This window comes from Parasteatoda tepidariorum, chromosome 1 (assembly GCF_043381705.1).
Source record: "Parasteatoda tepidariorum isolate YZ-2023 chromosome 1, CAS_Ptep_4.0, whole genome shotgun sequence".
Taxonomy (NCBI): domain Eukaryota; kingdom Metazoa; phylum Arthropoda; class Arachnida; order Araneae; family Theridiidae; genus Parasteatoda; species Parasteatoda tepidariorum.
In genome coordinates this window covers 25,293,864-25,313,884 of record NC_092204.1, presented here as the reverse complement: position 1 = coordinate 25,313,884, position 20,021 = coordinate 25,293,864, and the positions used below count along the sequence as shown (strand labels likewise).

The window sequence follows — 20,021 nt, the reverse complement described above, 5'->3', positions numbered from 1 at the left end:
TTTGTCAATAATATATATATATAAGGGGCAGCTACAGTTTGAAAGTTGTAAAGTTGTAGAGTAGCGTTTTTAACTATAGTTGCAGTCATAGCTAGAAAAAATACGAGCTTAGGGTTTTATAAGATAAAGGAGTAACTATTAGTATAGAACATTATTGATTCAGTACATATATTTGAAGAGAAGTGGTGAATATTTGATTTTAAAGGCCTCTTTACTGCATATGGATTTCAGTTACTCAGTTTTATCTTGATCTAATTGAAAATTAAGAATGAGGTTTTAGAATTGCAAATACTTTGTTGTGATGCTTATTGGACTATTATACTAATTTTTAAATATTTTAAAAAGTAAAATCCAATCCCAAGAATGAAATGAACTGTAAGTATCCTTCCAACTTTTTACAATTTATTCTAAAAAGAAAACTTTAATTCGTTTTATTCTGTCCAAATGCAAAAGTATCATTGAAATGTCTAGCAAACATTGAAAACAATGACATAAATTTTGTTTTGGCATAAATTCTTTCTGAAAACCCTGAATCACAACTGAAATAGAAAAAAAAGAAAACAACTATGAAACAAAAAAAGAGTAAATAAAAAGAAAAAAAAGAAAGAAAAATGTTTTTCACTTGCATAAATCGGGTCAACGAAAGAGTGAGAAACATTGAAACAAAAGTAACGCATTATTTCTACGCCAAAATAAGAGCCAAGAATCATGCTTTATTGATCACGGAAAAAAAAATTCCATCCAGTTACGGCTCTATACTAATCCATCAAGAAGATTCTGTTATCCTTTTATCATTTTTCTGTTTGATCAAAAAAGGAAACTTTTATTCGAAAACAGAAATTTCGTTCTTATTTCGTAAGAAACTTTTTTTTTCCATTTCGTATAAAGTATAATCTTATTATGCGGTAAAACAACGTCTTTCATTTTTTTTAAGGATGTAGGTTAATTCTATTTAAATACTAAATCTTAGAGCTTTGCTAGTAGAAATCTCTTTATATTATGCATAAAAAATTCTTGAAATGTATTATGAACTTATGTATAAATATTCATGAAATTCATCAAAATGAAGGCGGCTGAGAAGCATTTTCAAAATATTTATCTAAAAATATGTGTATTTTTCTGAATACTGTAAAAATTTTAAGTTTAATGAGTATTCAAAATATGTTCGAAAATTTTCTATGAGACGCTTGAAAAAATTTTTCAAATTTAAAAAAGGTATAACTGAAAATGCTTTATCTTAATTTGCGGTATGATCAAAAGGAAACTTTTATTCTAAATCAGAAATTTCGTTCTTATTAATCACGAAACTTTTTTTTCTTCTCATTTCATGTAAAGTATAATTTTACTATGCGGTAAAACCTTTTTTTTCTACTCTGAAAAATATTTTAATATATAGTTGTAGCTATTTATAGTGTTGGGGTAAACTACCTAGTCACATGCCGACCGGCCTGGGTATGTGGCAGGGAGCTGTCCTTGCATCAGAAAGGTCCTGGGTTCTAATCCCGGACAAGGCATGGATGTTTCTTTCTCTCTCTGTGTGTTCTATGTCCTTTCCTTTTTGTGTGAATGTGACCCGCCCTATAGACGGGTTGTGGCTGTGTGAATGGCGTGGCAGATGTCGAATTCCTGGCCATAGATGGCGCCACTAAAAAACAGGAGCAATCGCACCCCCACTGCCTAAACAGGCATACGACAAAAAAAACTAGTCAAATTTTAAAATATAGAATTGTAGCTATCGTGAAAAAAATTGACAAAATAAGAATTGTTTGAATTATTAGTGAGAAGCTATTACCAATGTGCTTGTTTTTAGAACAAAATACTTTTTGAATGGAGCCACAAATTGATTCTAATTCCTTTAAAAATATGCTTTGTCAATAATAAACAAACAAAAGTTGAATAAATAAAACTATAACAGTGAAAAAGTAAATAAAAAATTGTGACTACGTGTACCATTAAAAATTTTTAGTTAATCTCAGCACCAAAAATTATGGCTACTGTAAACTAAAATATTTTACAGAGTAGGTTGTACGTAAATTAAATACCAGATTTAAGAACATTTCTTGTAGAAATCTATTTACTATCTGTACAAAAAATTTTGAAACGTATTAGGAATTAATGCATAAAGGGTCACCTCATAGAGAAACGAAGGTGCTCTGTCCTTTGAGCCACGGTTCTAGTATTTTATTACTAAAAAAAAAGTCAGAAACTGTCTTTACCTTAAAAGTCTTTCAAATTAAAATCATGTAAGTGTAAAAACGTTTAAAACTTTAGTGGCCCATCCTGTTGCCATCCGCAACTTAACTTGAAAAAGATATACAAGAAGAATGATAATAATCAGGTAGAATATAAGTTTGACAATAAAGTTGAATCATAGTTTCATTTATAAGATGTTCCAAACCATAGATTAATTGCAGAAATTTAAGAACAAGTATAAAAGATGATCGTTGAATGATTTGAGAAAAGGTAAAGTTATTGTATGGTAAGCAAAACTGTATGGAAAACACTGGAATTTGAATTGACGGTTTAATCAATTTTCCATTAGGATAAAAATCAGTGAAAAGCCGTTTTTTCAATAAAACAACTTAAAATGTCGGGGGGAAATTTGAAAAGTTTAGTTTGGTTAATTCCAAGTCCTGAAAATGCAAGTTTCAGAACTAATAAATGCTTCCAATCCAGTTCTAGTTTTTTCCAGTCCAATCCAGTTTTTTCCAGTTATAAGAGTATGTTTATTATATAAAGGTATATTTGCAATTTTTTATTACACTTTGCCTGTTTAAACATAAGTGTTTTTTAAGAACCTAATATGTAAATCCTAATTTTTTGTACCCAAATATTTTCTTGAAAAACTTTTAAAAAATCTTATAAAGAAGAACAAATTCTTAAAATTTCAAATTATTTATTTTGCGAAACAAAATTCAATTTAGTTATGTGTCTAATTTTTAATAAGAAGCTCATCAATTGTAAGTTCAAATTGAAGCAATCAAGAATTTGAAATTGTGCATTAAGATTTCGAGACGAAATTATTTTTTTTGTTTAAAAGTAAGTTTTAATAATTTAAAAACAAAATGATAATAATATATAGAAGTGAAAACAACTGTTACAATTGTATAAAAATGTTCGCAAGAAAACTGTGAGGAAAAGTGTGTTACTCTTTTCAATTAATATCTACTACCTAAGACATATTTTTTTTCAAGTAAAACATGGAAATCTATTATTTATTCAAACATCGTTGATAAAAATTTACATATTTTGCAAATTTATAAGAAACCCATTCCGAATATAAATCGAAGGGAGAATTCAATTTCAATTTGAAGATTTGGTAAACAAAGTAGCGGCACACTGTGATTTAATTTGAATCAAAGAAAATATTGAAACCCATTCTTTGTTTCCGTTGAGAATTCTGTTTACACATTTCTGTTCCTCTTGCTTTATTTCATTAAGTAAAAATATAATTGAATTAAAGTTTGTTTAGATAAATAAATGAATTTGTTTTAAATAAACTTTCCCCTTATTTTCTTCTAAAGGCCTTTTGAAAATATTTCAAAAATTTCTTTTAGGAATTACGCAAAATATATTTTTTTTTATAACGAGAAAAGAAGTTTATGTACTAAACAGTAATGCAGAATTAGAATAAATTTCTGTTTTTAGTCTTATTTCAAATTCTATACTTATTTCAGTTTTTAGGTTTCATATAATTTTAAGATGTAACTTATCAAAACGCTTCTATGTCAGTGTTTTTAAAAAAGGAGATTTTAGCATTCTTTGAACAATCATGAATGAAATAGTTTGAACAGTTTTTGAAATATTGAGTAATAGGGTTAAAAAATCTTCTACCACATCGTTTTGTTTCTTATAAGTTTACGTAATTTTTTCACTACATTGATTTTTAGAGAACATTAATACGAGTACCATGCATTTCATATTTATATAAGAATTCTGGTAATATTACCGCACTGCATGGTTATGACATTTCTGATAAAAAAGACATGATTATGGATAAAATAAATATATACAATATTAAAAAATGCTAATTGGTTCTTTTTCCGTTCATATGGTAACAGCTTTCAGTAAATTCTGATTTTATTACCACATATTTAGTAAAAATTGAGAAAAACTGAGATGTAAATTTTACCAAATAAAAGGGTTTTCATGTCATGCTTTAACGTATCATAATAAAATTCTATAATATAAAAAATTATAAAATTTTAACACATTTACTAAATTTTATTTATGAAATCATACTTTATTGTTAACTTTACCATTAAAAATCATTAAAAATTAATGAGCTTTTAGGGGTTCCTATGAAGTCAGAAACACGGCAAATGTTACCATATTTTTGCAGTTTTTGACTTGCGTTTTTTTCACAGTGGGAAAATAAATAATGACAGATATTTATAAAGTTTGAAAATACTCTTCTTCACAACATTCTGAATTAATATCGCATAAAAATTTAAAATTTTAATCAAATATTTTTCTGAAGCCATATGTTATGAAATTAAATATAACACATATCCCAAACACATGCGACGAAGAAAAATTAGTAAAAATTGAAAAATTGAAAAAATATGACAATCAAGGTTGACGTTATCAGCCTTGAATTGTCACAAAAATGCAAAACTCTTTCTATCGAGAAAGCTAAGACAAAAGTCAAAAATGTTTTCTCTGTACCCCAAAAGTTTTGCTCCGGCCCGAAAAAAGAATACAAAAATACAAGAATAAATAGTCAAATATGTAATACAATGCAGTTTAATTTACAGAAGCATAAAACAGTAGAATAAAAAAACAAGACAAATATAGAAGAAAAGTAAGAAAGAAAACTTAAGTCAGATAGAAAATAAAATTAAATACGTTTTAAATACAAAAGCTAATACATTCATTAGTATGTAATAATTAATATCTAAAATAATTAATATCTTTGTAGTATGAAAGAGAGTTATNTCTGAATTAATATCGCATAAAAATTTAAAATTTTAACCAAATATTTTTCTGAAGCCATATGCTATGAAATTAAATATGACACATATCCCAAACACATAAGACGAAGAAAAATTAGTAAAAATTGAAAAATTGAAAAAATATGACAATCAAGGTTGGCGTTACCAGCCTTGAATTGTCACAAAAATGCAAAACTCTTTCTATCGAGAAAGCTAGGACAAAAGTCAAAAATGTTTTCTCTGTACCCCAAAAGTTTTGCTCCGGTCCGAAAAAAGAATACAAAAATACAAGAATAAATAGTCAAATATGTAATACAATGCAGTTTAATTTATAGAAGCATAAAACAGTAGAATAAGAAAACAAGACATATATAGAAGAAAAGTAAGAAAGAAAACTTAAGTCAAATAGAAAATAAAATAAAATACGTTTTAAATACAAAAGCTAATACATTCATCAGTATGTAATAATATCTAAAAGAATTAATATCTTCGTAGTATGAAAGAGAGATATTCAGAGATTGATAATCTGAAACCTAAAGACGCCCTTTAATAAAGCGAAAAATGTTTTATATTAAAAGAAATAATCTTTGTAATTAAGTAAAAATTTCAATCTGAAATATTTTTTCTAACACATAATTGTATTAAAACTTGTACATTAAGAGAAACTGAAATGTAATTCTTTATCCTCCATCCTTTTCAAAGCTCTTTCTTTTAAACTTAGGACAATTGGAAACTGTGAAACATTAAATAGCATTATATTAAAGTGCAAAGTTCGAAGAATGAGCCAGTGCTTCTGTAGATTAAAAAAAAATTCAAAATTTCACAAAATGCTCTAAAAACTTTAGAAAATACCCTAAAAAGCAAAACACAAAAAGCCGAGCATCGTCGAAATCCGGAGTCTTTGTTTTGTTCTCTTATTATTAGATAAATTATTGTTTTATTAGAGAAACCAATGATGTAAATATTTTTTCGCATTACGCTGTTTACAAATGTGTTTTATTTTTTAAAAAACTAAACAATTCATCTAATTTTCAGATGACAAGTACACTGTTCTGTCGACGGGAGAACTGATCCTGCATAAAGTGGATGACGTCGATGGAAAGAGAAATTTCAAATGTCGAGCGAGACATCGACTCACGGGCGAAGTCGTGATGAGCCCTTCAACAGGAAAAGTTATTGTCACAGGTAAGTCTACAATAGATCCCATACAAATAAAACTACTCTGTAAAAATTGTTCCTGAAGTTAAAAGGCACAAGGTGTCCCTGTGGATGAATGATTGATTTCAAAATTACAAATCTCGGAATCGGAGAAGAATGAAACAAATGGTACGTCTATTGTAACAGTTAGAGGTTTTGGAAATTTGTTTGAGGATTACCGTTTCAATTAAATTGCTTGACTTAGACTGAAGTTGTGCTCGGAGTCCCTGTCTGCGAAGCGAACACTCCACTCCTTCATCACGTAGTAGAGCCCGTAGGCGCCTGTTGTACTGTCGTTATGCAAGAAATACTAGAGAAGTAGCAGAAGCCATGGTAGACGCAAGTTTATACTCTGTGTCTCGCTAAGTAAAATTGAGATGGTAAATCAATATAAAATAAAGACTGAGTAAGTGGGACAAGTTAAGTAAATATCTAGGAGTGGATACACCCGAGTCGGCGATCACATGAAGGTCCTTTCACCTCTCTAGGAGTATCCATAGTATTAAACTGCTTTCGTTGTACAAAGTTCTTGTAAATGCTACAGAGGCCATTGGACTGTAATCTAACCTGTGATATATCAGCATAAGAAGCAATTTTATCAATAAACTAATAAGTTTAAACTTCCGAATTTGGTACGACAACCTCTTTTCACGTTTTCGTGCTAGAGCCAATATCTCTGGTCATCGATTGATTACATTAAGATATGTTCCAGTTTTGGTAATTTAATGCTAAAATGTCAATATAAATTTTTATAGCTGTCGCAATAGACATACCGTTTGTTCCATTCCCTTATCACTTTTTTTCCCTCAAACTTTTTAGAAATCAATCAGTCATCTGCTGTGCACCCTGTACAAACTCTCAGGGTGTCAGTACTCTTTTTTACTGTAAATTCAATATGTACAGTCAACAATTATAGTACATAAACAGAAAAAGGTATAAATGAATAGCTATATTTAGTCACAGAGTCTGAGGAATGTATTCAACAACCCTGCACCATTTCGTTAGACAGTGCGAATGGTATTAAAATTGGATAAAAATTGTCAGCACACTATTCCTTTAGGCTTCGCGGATAATAAGGAAAAGCTCATGGCCTTTGATGGACATTAATTTAGACTGATTTCCTGCATAATGTATTGCAAAAGTTGAATAATGCACCACAGAATAAATATTGCAGTAATATTGCTTTTTAATGCGTTTCCAAAAATTTTGACGTTTTTTGATGTGTAATAGTGCATCTTTAAAATAAAATTTGCACGGAGAAACGAATTTTGGTTAAATGACCACACTGTATGGTTTCTAAAACAAAAGATAATCATACTAATTCTGGTTGAAACCAAAATATAGGATATTTAAACCCATTCATTTATATGGTAATGGTTTACCGGAAATGCTGCTTTTCATAATTATAATTTTTATTGCAATGCATTTAGTAAAAAATACAAAACTCAACGTAAATTTAACCGAATAAATGACGTTTATTCCACACTCTAAGGTATCATGGTAAAACTCCTAAATTTTTATCACATTCACCAAATTTTATCATTTACTATTATAAAATCATATGTTTTGTTAATTTTACTAAAATCATTATGATGCACTTTCATAAAAATTATCGAGCTTCTTGTTGTTCCCTCAAAGAACACGATTTAATTTTACCGCATAGTTTCGACTGTACTTTTTTTTTCTCAATATGCCATCTATTTTATTTAATTTAAAATTGAAGAGCAAAGGGCAGTAAATTTAGTTTAGACAGATTTAGTTCAGTCTTGTCCAGACATTTGTTCATTTATAAATGCATATCTTTATAATTTTAAATGTTGGTAAATGTTACTTACTTCGCTATTAAAATTACCGACTTAAAATCACCTAATTACCTTATAAATTAGAAATTGCCTAATTCACTTAAAATTACCTAATTTCACCAACCTTACTATCAAACGACATGGAAAGAAAAACCATATTTTATTGTTGGTTTTACCAGAAAGTCATTACCAAATCGCTTGGATAAAAATTACTTTCTTTTTTGGGGTTCTCATAGAGCCAGAAATACGGCAAATTTGACCATATTCTAGTTGTTTTGACCATACCCTTTTTCTCATTGTAGGTGCAAAAGCGAGCTAAAAAAGTCCGAAGTGGCTCTATTTAAAATCTAAAACTTAAAAATGCCAACTCCTGAAATTTTTGAAATATTTTTAAAATAGATAAAGTTATTTTAAAGACTAGATTTCAAAAATATTATACATATTTAACTTGCCGCAATATTTTTAATATCATGTTTTTAAAATATTTGTCATGATATAAGGTGTTTTCTGCGAAATTTATGAACACATCTGAAGCATAATTGCTAAAGATAAGTAATGAATGAGGTTGTTAAACCGTATTTTCCTCCTAAACGTTATTCAATAGAGAAATTATTTCTTCTGAATATTAATGAAGATTGTCCGTTCTTTTTATTTGAAAATATTAAAAGAAGTATAAATAATCCTATGTTTTCAGACTTACGTGGTGCTGATTTAGATTTCCTGTTTGTATTCTTAGATTGTAGGGAAATTTTTAAAACATTAAGACCCTATCTATTATGAGGATTGGGTAGATATTGTGCTACGCATGAATAGAGCAAAGCAATGTGAATTAAGCTCAGATAAAGATTCATAAATGGACAAATTATAGTTTTGGCTCCAAAAACAAGAACCGGAAACTCAATTCTCTCACACTTGTTTCTTATCTCCCTTCTTTTACAATCTTGATCGAGTTTGTTTCTCTTCCTACTGATTATACTATTTTTTCATTGAAACTTGTTTGCCTCTTTTATTTTCTTCTTTCATTTTGTGTAAAGACTATGAAGAATGTTCTATAAAACTAGAAGCGAACTGAGAGCAACTACATGAAAAGTTTATGTAAACCAAAACTATAAGTCCACTCATGAACCTATATTTGTGCTTTTTCTCATTATACAGCTTTATTCGCGCAAAACTCTATTTTCTCTTCATTACAATGCTTGTAATATTTACTTTAGTGTTTTTTCAGTTAAGTACTCTTTCTACATTTGTGTAATTACAGAGCCACATTCACCAATGGGACCTAGAGTAACTTTTAGCCAATCACAGGTGAGAGCTGGTGAAGGAAGTTACGTGCGTATACCGTGTGTAGCTACAGCTCAGCCAGCTCCAGAATACAGGTGAATATAATGTCGCAATTACCTATAATTTCATATAAATTAATCATATGCATGGCAGTAAACCATCTCATCAAGTAACTCGTAGTCACTTTAATATGCCATATGGTATATTAACTGATTTGAAAAATGCCGTACGGCATTTTTCAAATCATTTCACCCTATAAAAGTTAAAAGAGGTATTATAAAAAAAATTCTCCGTCACAAGTATTTCTTAGATGTACTGAACTTTTTAATAACAGATTAACAGTAGCGTCCTCTTACAAGTCGTTTTACTTAAAATCATTGCTTGATATAGATATGTCTGAAAAATTCCAAACACCAGATGTTCTTTACTTTCACGAAGGGGTCATAAATGTTTAATTTCCATTTTAAAGATTATTTTTAGAATTAATGGGCAATCATTTTTGGAAGTAGTATTCAGTAAAAAGTTCACTGGAAGAGATAGGGCTCAATGTAACAGACAAATCAAAATATTTAAATATTCCCTTTTTGATGTCTTTCAATTATGTAAATAAAAATCTTACAATAAATTCCCTCCTTCTATTCCGTTATTAAACACTGGAACAAGCATAAATGAGTAGTTTTTTTCCCGATACTGATTGTTAATATAATGTTCGCTCAATAAAATTTAAGATGAAGCAAAGTTGTAATGTCTGTTGGGCGATTGTTATCGACAATGTCAATCTTCATCTATGAAAAGAGTTGTAGAGGTAGACACGCTACAGTACTCCCCAACCAGAGTTTTATCTGTGATAGAATTCGATGAACGGATACCCCTAGTTGATTCATTACTGTTTCGTGAGAAGTCGGGAGAGCTATATTAAGATCTCTGGACTTTGAGTGCTGATCGTTAGAGCTGTACTAAGTTCACGGTCGTTCCTGTGTTGTCATTAGCAGTGGGGTGTATACAGTCAGACGTCGTGTGTGATCGAGACTGAGTAGCAACAGCGTGATTAGGACAATGTCGCAGTCACAAACAGCAAGTTAACTGGGCAACGTGGATCATCTATCGAAGTAGGCGTGTTCAAATCGAAGTGGACGTGTATGATGAGGTAGGCGTGTGCAGATCACGTCCACATATCACCCATGTGGGGCGAGTGTTATCGACAACGTCAACTTTCGCTTATGAAAAAGGTACCCCGACATAGAATCAAGTTAACATGTCTTATATAATAGCAAACTGGAATTTTAGTGGTAGATGCGCTACATGACCATAATGTATAACATTTTCATAAAACATAATAGTATAATAAAAATTAATTTTAAAAACGGTATTTAGCTTTTATTAAAATAAGAAGAAACCAAACACGATATTTATGATTTGCAACCTTTTTAAAATTTAAATAAATGGGGTAAATGGAACAATGATTGAGTAAATATTTCTAGAAATAACAGAGGCAAAAAATAAGACTAATTATCAAAAATTCCGTTTATATCGAAATAAAATTCGGTTTGACTTAACATAGTTGAAATCGGCTCATTTTAAAGAAGAAAAAAAAGCTTTACTTCTGAAATAATTTTATAAACTTCCCAAACAGCGATTAACTCTTTAAGAAATCAAATAAGTCGAATTCTAGCATTAAATTCTTCAAGCACTGATGCGAGTATATTTTAAAGGCAAGTTTTACTTCAACCTATTATTATTTTTTTATGACTGCTCATATTTAAATGAACTTACTTCAACTTAATAAATTGTTCTTTTTTAAGCGTGTTAATTGCTTACATAACATTCAAGTTTTCGCTAAATTAAAACACATTTTTAAAATATGAATTTTTAAAGTTGGTTTTGTTTCGAGAACTGAGATAATCGCTTTCTTTTGCTTAATTCGCTCATCATTCAAACTGTTTATCACAACCAGCTGTGGTATTCAACTCAAAAGCAAAACTTGGAATAACGCCAAAAGAAACCTATGTTTGTTCTGAAAAGGTGAATGTAAAGAAGAAGAAAAAATATAATTTTTAAAATGCAGAATATGGAATTAATATATTTTTTCTTTGCTTGCGGTAACCACGTCACAAGTATTTAAATTAAACTAAAGAGGAATTTCACACAACGCGAAGAAGAAAAATTCTGAAAAGAAATGAAAAATATATTCAAAAATTCTGCAAAAGTGAATATTAAAATCAAAGGAGGGAAAAAAATACAGTTGCGTTAAAGGATTCTAATGGTTGTCAAAGCGTAAAAAGTGCTTCTCAATCGATAAAACAGCCGAAGTGAGAAAACATTCTTTTTTTATTTATTTTTCGAAAAGTAACTAAGCATTGAAACTACCCCTCTACTAAAGGATTTAATTGTACTCTGACGAGAGGAAAAGAAGCTTAAATACTTCCACATTTTCTTTTTAGAACAATTTAAATAATTGCAGGCTATTTTTCCGACTGTTAAATTTTTTCACATCTCATTAATAGGAGTATTAATTTTTAGAGTCCTAATCTTTTTTATAGATATTTTATCAAGGACGTGCAAATGTTGTAACTATTTTTTTAATGTTTGCTTTTTAAAAGAAACCATAATTATGCTAATCACTTACAATTTATCAACATTCCAAGTTTTTCGTTAAATTACTATTTTTACTATTTATATTTCAGACACATTTTTTTTTGTAATTTAGAGATGAATTATTATCAGACTCTGGCGTACTTAAAAAGTTTTACTGAATGAAATGGATTTCTTAATTATATCGCTTAGGAAAAATATTTATATTTAAACTTTATACTTTCTAATGTTTGTGTCTTTGATTTTTTTCGACTTCTGTTTAAAATATTCGAACTTTAAGCACCATTATAGGATTTAAGCAGGAATCTATAAAAAGGAATTATCGATATTATTCTCAGAACAATTTAAAACTGTTGGAAAAAATGGCTCTAAATGTTGAATTTCCGTGATGTGTTTGTTAATTTTTATTAGCAGAAATGTGTTATGATAATGAACAGACTTCTTTTAACTAGTTAAAAAAATGAAAGACATGAAAATGTCTATTTCATTAATATAATAATAATTTTTTTAAAGTTCTTATATTGGAAATACTTTGAAACATACGAATGTTAGAAATTTATTTCAAAAAAATAATTTAAATTTGCAAAACATTATAATAATTGTTGTATAAAAGTACTTTCATAGACGTAAGAAATTAAAAATAACAAAAAAGTAATTTTCTTTTAAAATAATATAATTAAAAGTGTTTATTCTTGAAAAATGATTTTAGAAAAAATGTTAAAAATATCTTTTTTGCTTTTTAGTGAGTTTACATTATTTTAAATAAACAACACACCTTATCATAACTTTTTCTTTTATTTGTGTTATGAAATGTCAATTCATTTATTATCAAGTTCAATTTTTGAATTTAAAATGTTGCAACATTTATTTTAAATGCTCAATATTTTGTTTTTAGTTTTTGTTTTCTTCAAATCACTATGTAAAGATTATCTTATTGGTAAAAACAATATATCATAAGTTCCAGGAAGAATGGTTACACTGTACTTATGAATTTACGTTACAAGTCATACAGGAAATGAGAGCACTGTACGCGAAACCTATGCACTACGTCGGCATTGTTTAACGAAAATTGATTTTCAGATGAAGTATGATAGAATGATTTGTCATATGTAAACCCCGTAAAAGATAACAGCTCATTTCCTTTCCCCCCTTTTCTATTGTTTTTTAATAAGTAGTAATGAGTTGAAGGCAGCGTTTTCTTTATTAAATAAATTTAGTTTATATTAAAAATCAAATTTTTTTTTGGTTAATTTATATGGTTCTTATTAGTGATGTTCTATTAGGAATATACCTGTTTAATACCAGTTTTAGGAATACCATGCAATAGTTCTTAAACTTATAAAATCATCTATGTAGGGAATACCGGGCAGGCACCCATGTAAATAAATGCCGAACAAAATAATATGTGCACCAAATTTTTGTATAAATAATTTCTTGCAACTAGTACTATATTATTATAATCACTCTAATTAAGTACATTAAATAATCGATTTTCACACTTTACCATATGTGTCTCATATCCAGTCTATGAGAAAAATCTTTAAGAGTAATTCATACTTTGCGAGTTTGTTTTTATAGCATAGTTTTGAATGCCACATTTCTAACTTTGCTATCATAGATAAATAGTTTTGAGTGGAATACTGACTGATTTCAAAATTTAAAATCTTGGTAGTGAAGGATTATAAAGGATTTAAACAAATGGTGTGTTTATTATGAATGGAATGAATTTTTAATGCAGAAATTTAGTTACAAAGGTTACGCAATGAGTACTTGAAAAAAATACAAATGTCGCAGGACTGTATGTTTGATTTGCGGTATTCCAATTCTAAAAACAGCACACGTTAGTTAAAAGAATACATGGTTTAATGCGGTAAGATAACCACTTTTCACGTTTCAGTGCTTGAACTGATCTCACTGTTCATTGATGGCTTCCATCGTCATTTGCTGAAGATTTTGCAACGAAATTCCAAACTTTCTGCTTAAAATTTTTATATCTCTCACGAAAAAACATACCTTTTGTTTCATTCCTCCATAGCTCGCTCTTTGTCTAAAATAATTCTAACTTTGAAATCAGCCAACACTTTGCTGAATATTCTCAGTAAACTACTATCAGTTAAATGCCAGAAAAGCAATATACTAAGCAGTTTCAGAAAAAAAATCTGACGAAGGTAAAGGAAATTTCACAAAACGACTAAAAACATTATATTAACAGCAATGAAAAATCCATTTATCTCAATATGCTCTTCTCAAAAAGTGGGAATGACTACATTAACAGCAGCGAATTATAAATTCTATTGCTATTTTGTGTTTCATGAACTAAATATTCCCTACTTATGCGACATACATTTTATTTTTAAATTTAAATGAAATTAACACTATAACTTTTTTATAGGACATCAGGTTTTCAAAAGCATTATAATATGGAAAAAACTATTGGCGTTACATATGCTAAAAAATTTTTTTTTGGATAACCATATACTCCACTTGTAAGAAAAGTGCATTTTGTTATTGAAATATTTAAATAAATAGTTGAAATAGTTACACAATTAGTATAAAAATTATTTTAAAGGGTACATGAACAGGTTAACAGTACTTGTTTTAATCTTTTTTAGCTGAACATAATGGCGAGTTTTCATACCTTACTTTTTAAGACAAGCATCATAACACTCAATTCCTTTTTTTGTATATATTTTATACAGTAGAATATAACTTATGTATTGTTGTCATTTGTTAAGGATATGATCAAAGTATACAGTCTTATTTTTAAACTTAATACTCTTATTATCTTTTGTTGTTGTATCTAATTCTTTAAAGTCCGGCGAAGTCAGACCTGGTCAAAAAAAAACGATAGCTAGAAGAAATTTAATCTATTTAAACCATCAACTTTTATTTACATTTGTAAGCATCTAGAAACTATTTAAAAAATAATTTTTGGTGTTAAATCGGTTAAAAAAATCATCAATGTTTAAAGTCAGTCGTTTTGGCTAAAAAAATATGTTTTAAGGTATTGAAAGAAAACTTTCGCAATAATTAATGTCAGTTCCCTTCACTAAATAAAGCTATAAATTTATCCTAAAATTGTTATTATGAATAAAACTTAATTGTTGTCAGAAGTTTGGCAACTGCCCATTTCGATTGATAATCAAATTAAATTGTAAATTCGTTATTAAAAACTTAGTCAATGTTATGTTAATGCTTTAATATTTATATTATATATTTAACTTTATTACCTTCAATATTTATCTTCACAAAATACTTTTAAAAGTACGCATAAAACACTTTTACAATATCCCTTTGATGCAATTCAAGCAGCCAGAAAATGCATTTTTCGAAATCTCAGATAAATTCCTCTCATTAATGGGCTTATATTAAAAGCCGGCAAAGTGACAAACTATTATTTTTAAAAACTTAATAATGAGCCTTTTGCTAGAAAGATTCATGGCTTTCATTATAGGAGCACTTCAGAATAAAGGCCATCTCGAGCACATGATCATTATTTTACTTCCAAACGTTGTAAACTCTTTACCTCATTCTAATAAAGAAAATGACAGGGCTTGTTAGAACCCCCTTCCTTTCTTTCAAGCTTTATACGTCACGTGCTTTTTCTTTTCTCTTTTCTTATTATTATTCTTTAGATCCTTCACGCTCATCGAACTTTCAACCGAAACAAAAGCTTCATAAACGAAGCCCCTTCTTTTTTTTAAAAGATTATGGAAATTTGTCTCTTCTTAACTTTTTTTCGGGGAGCTCATCTGCATGCAAATTAGATGCGGAGATTCATAATAATCACTTCGCCCTCTTAAAGGTTCTTTTTCTTTCTTATATCGTGCATCCGTCAAAATGATGTGTCTCCGAATTTAATCAAATAGTGCAAAAAGAATGCTATTACTTTGTGAAAGGTAATTGTATTTGTTCATATTGTCATGTCCTTATGTTGGAAATTATTTTGCTTGCTATTTGCAGTTATTCAAGTTTTTTCAAATAAAGTGGCAATAAAGTGAAATAAACATGGCTTAGTTTGAACTGGATCTCATTATTTTTCTTAAATAACTTTTTGAAAAAGATATGAGTATAAATTATTTATATTTGTTACTTCTTCAAACGTTTATTTTTAAATATTTAGAGCACGCATTAAAAATTTTAAAATAAGTAGAGAAAAGAAATTAATATTCTTAAATTTAGCTTCTCGAAGAATTGATTAGATTTCTTTTTATTTATGTTATTTTTAAATTAAATTTTTTTTCCAGTCTGTAAGATTTTATTTGGGTATTGCCTTTTTGAAAACCTTTATTACTCATTTTTTTTAATCGTCATCAATAATGATTGATAGTGGTTAGAAAAATTTTTCTTTTTCTCATATAAATAATTGTTTGTGTTCCTTAACACGTACGAAATTTCCATAATTTTTTTTTACAGGAAATACAAAATTATACATTAACTTTTTGTGCTCCACAAATATTAATAAGAAACCCTCTTCAGAGTATGCAAAATATTGTGGAATGGATATGTGAAGTGCATTAATAACAGATTGAAATACATATAAATTTCATTTATAATAAATAAAAATTAAGTAAATTTAAATAAGTTTGTTTAAAACAATGTAATATTTTTAGTTTTATATTATATTTTGTACTGCCAGTCACCGATGACTGACATGGTCCAAACGGAAAGCTCCGTGTCACCGATGACTGGCTTGACTACGTGTAAAGGGTAGTCTTTATGGAACACTCAGCGTGTTTGAAACTATTGCTGAATATTTTTCGTTAGATGAATTATTTAGCAAGAGCTTTGCCCTTCTGAAAGATATTCGAGTTCTTAAAATTCAATATTAATGGCGATATTTATAGAGAGAGCTGTGATGGCTCAGGGGATAGAGCACTCGCCTTCCAATGAGGTGAACCGAGTTCGAATCCCAACTATTGCTCGTCGGTACGAATTCTACATATGGCTTACACCGACCACAGTGCTGACGCAAAATATCATCAGTGATTGACGTATCATGGGTGAGAGTCCCCTTTCCATCAGGCTAACCGTGGGTGGTTTTCGCGGTTTTCCTCTACATGTAACACAAATGCGGATTACTTTCATTTAAAAAAGTCCTCCATGAGGCAAATTTCTCCCATTATTTGATCCAGGAGTTCCCTTGTCTTCTGGATTGGGTTCAAAATTACAAGCCTACGGAGTTGAACATTAGTAGTCGTAAACCCAAAAAATTGTGTCGGTTGTTCAACGACGGCTATAAAATAAAATAAGACATTTATAACGAAGCTGACAAAATGCTGTTTCGAAATCTATATTATTTTAATATTTGTTTTCCTTAGATGGCTGAAAGAAACACCAAATGGCCTATTTCCCGTTATGGCAGATCAAAGAACGAAAATCACGTCTGGAACGTTGCAAATAAGCAACGTGAGACTCTCCGATGGCGGGAAGTACCAGTGCATTATCTCAAACGGTATCGGTGACAGCAAAAGAACCGATACAGTACTTATTGTAACTGGTAAGCTTGTAATTGCCACTTTCGCTTAACAAATGCAATTGTTTTTCTCTCAAATTTATGTGCGTATATTACTTTTTTGCACCAATCATAGCTGAGGTGTGTTTCCAACCATGTGTTAAATTTACGATAAATAGTTCTTTTTATTTAAATTTGAAAAACAATTTACTTTAATGTTATGTTTCATGAGACATTTCAATGAGTTTCAAAAAGAACTAAAATAAGAGGCAAACCGGAAAGAAAACATAGCAGTAAACACAGGATGCCAAACAGAGGAGAACTGACTAATTAAAAAAAAAAAAACGCAGAAACAAAAAATATATATATACATTAATGAAACAAACGGTGTTTTCATTTCGAAAGCTGTAAAAAGTTTATATAGAAATTTTGTAAGTTACATTCAACAGATGGAACTGTACACAATTCAAAATTCTTGAATACAGTCGTCGCAAGACTGTATAATCTGTGATATTACAGTACCAAGAACACAAGGCGTTCAATAGAATTCATGGTGCCTCCTAAACCTTTATGTCCGTCCATCGGTCAGGTTTTTAAGCTCTTTCATATAATCTGCTTATAGCATATAATATCAGGGCTAAAGAGAATAGAAGGACTGGTTCACTCCTTTGTAGAAACTCTCGCCGCGCCAATCCTCAGTTTTTCTCTAACGCAAAGTTCGCACTTTTACTTCAGGAACGGAGTGTTCGGCCTTAATAGCTCTAACTAAGACATTTGTTTTTTCTATAATGACTTTCCTCAGTTTTTGCAGTGAATTTACAAACATTTAAAACTATTATCGTAATGCCAGTTTGCGCGATTGCAACTTGCAAAATTTCTGATAGAAAAACAAAAGGAAAAAATATAATTTTCCGCGTGTTCCCCAAATTAAATGAACAACTATGTAAAGAATGGATTCCAAAATGACACAGTTAATATAAAACAGCAATACGTTTATTCTATCGCTAAGAACTTTTATAAAAATTCATTATCTAAATAGAAACAGCCTCGTAACTTCAAAAAGAAAGGTGGGTGAAAAAAATTAAAAAAAATGATAAAGTCAAAGAATATTAAAATGTAAATAAAAAGAATAAATAAAATATATAGTATATAGTTGAAATTCTCCCAATTTCATAACATATTATTAATGTAGTTATTCTAAATATTTATGATTTTTTAAAAAATTATATTCTCTTAAATTTAAATATCTATAAATTATATCATCGTAAATTTAAATATCTATAAGCAATTGTAAAATTTCTAATGTCATTATGAGCCTAAATTATAATTTTGTTTCAGTAATTAGCGTTTAAGGTTGATGTTTCCTAATGATTAAGTATGAACAAATTAATGGCATATTTTTAAAATCAGGGATTCTAAATTTAACTCAACTTATTGTTATAAAAGAATATGTAGATAAAAAAGTCTCGATATATGCTTTCATTTTTCTTAATAATTAAAGTTAAAACTGAACTTTTTTAAATAAAGTATTTATAGTGTCATTTTCGCCAACTAGTAAAATATTTTTATAAGTTTAAAATGGTATTTTTTTTTAATATAATGGCCAAGAAGGTTTTTTTGAACTATGTTTATGAACGGAAATAATGTGTTAATTACGTAAAGTTTGAAAGCTAATAACCAGAAAACAGTTGAAGCCAGTTCTCTTTGTAAAGATTTTTACAAAGAAAAAGATGCAAAGTTATCATAATATCTTCGCTTGCGATCTCCGAGATCTGTAGACAAAGTGACGTCATGAGGAGGGAAATCATAGCTTCAGCTCTAAGAGCGGAGTGAACTAGCCCTTCCATTCTCTTTAGCCCTGATATAATATAGAGATATGTAAGCTGACGTCAAACTTCACTTTTCTGCCCAATGAAAATTCAGCAACGATCAATCATTTACCAGTAGTAACGATTAGAAACACGTTTCTATTGGAATTGGAATAAGAATCATCTGGTTGGAATGTTGGAATCGTAGAAGGATTCCGATTAGATTATTTTGTGGTGGCTATTCCCAACCACAAAATTACGTCAATTAAGTTATTTATTTGGCTCAGGTCAAAAAGTTTAACCTCTGATTTGGACATCTCTGTTCTCCATCTATCTTAAAAAAAATCCTACTCAAAGTCTTGCTGCTCTCATTCGATGTCATAGCAGAACGTGGCCTTTTTTCCAGTTTTGTTCTCTTTAACGCATTCTCTTCATTGAATTCGGTGTGATGAGTCTTTAAGGAATTTAAGCATCTTAAATTCAGATAACAAATCAGTACTTCAGTACCTCCAAAAACAGAACAGCTTCCACCACAACTTCTACCGGAAGTTGAAACAACTTCTACAAATATTGCCTCCTACGGTTCAGAGCACGAAATACGGTAGAGAATAAAGTCAAATTTCTTTAGATTAAGTATAAAAAATAATAACAGCAAATAAAAAATAATAAAGTAATTTGTTTAAAAATTTAAGCGGATGATGACCAAAGAAATCGTGATTTTCACGTGGGAAAACTATATCATATTATTTTAATTCATATTCTAACGAAAAATTCAGCCTTAATTCAGTCTAGCCGAAATTTTAACTACTCTGATTTGAAAGACATTGTGAGATAATTTTAGCGCAGAACAATCATCATCCATCCCATACTGTTACTTTGCTATTGGCTTCTGCTAAGCCTAGCATGTCGGTGGAAAACGTCTCGGAGAGCAAAATTATGGCAAACCTATTTG

The 20,021-nt window shown here is 29.3% G+C and overlaps 1 protein-coding gene across 3 annotated transcripts in view; it reads left to right on the top strand.

The window, feature by feature from the left end:
• The window catches only part of LOC107448201 (cell adhesion molecule Dscam1), a 233,495-nt gene that overhangs the window by 75,806 nt on the left and 137,668 nt on the right, over positions 1–20,021 (top strand). For all 3 annotated transcript variants that reach the window (XR_006225556.2, XM_071177674.1, XM_043045821.2), the window contains exons 4-6: positions 5,970–6,119; positions 9,192–9,309; positions 17,128–17,306. Coding sequence is in view for 2 of the 3 variants with exons in the window: in XM_071177674.1 (XP_071033775.1) it covers positions 5,970–6,119; positions 9,192–9,309; positions 17,128–17,306 (447 nt within the window). In the remaining variant the exon portion in view is untranslated. The remainder of the gene's footprint in view (positions 1–5,969; positions 6,120–9,191; positions 9,310–17,127; positions 17,307–20,021) is intronic.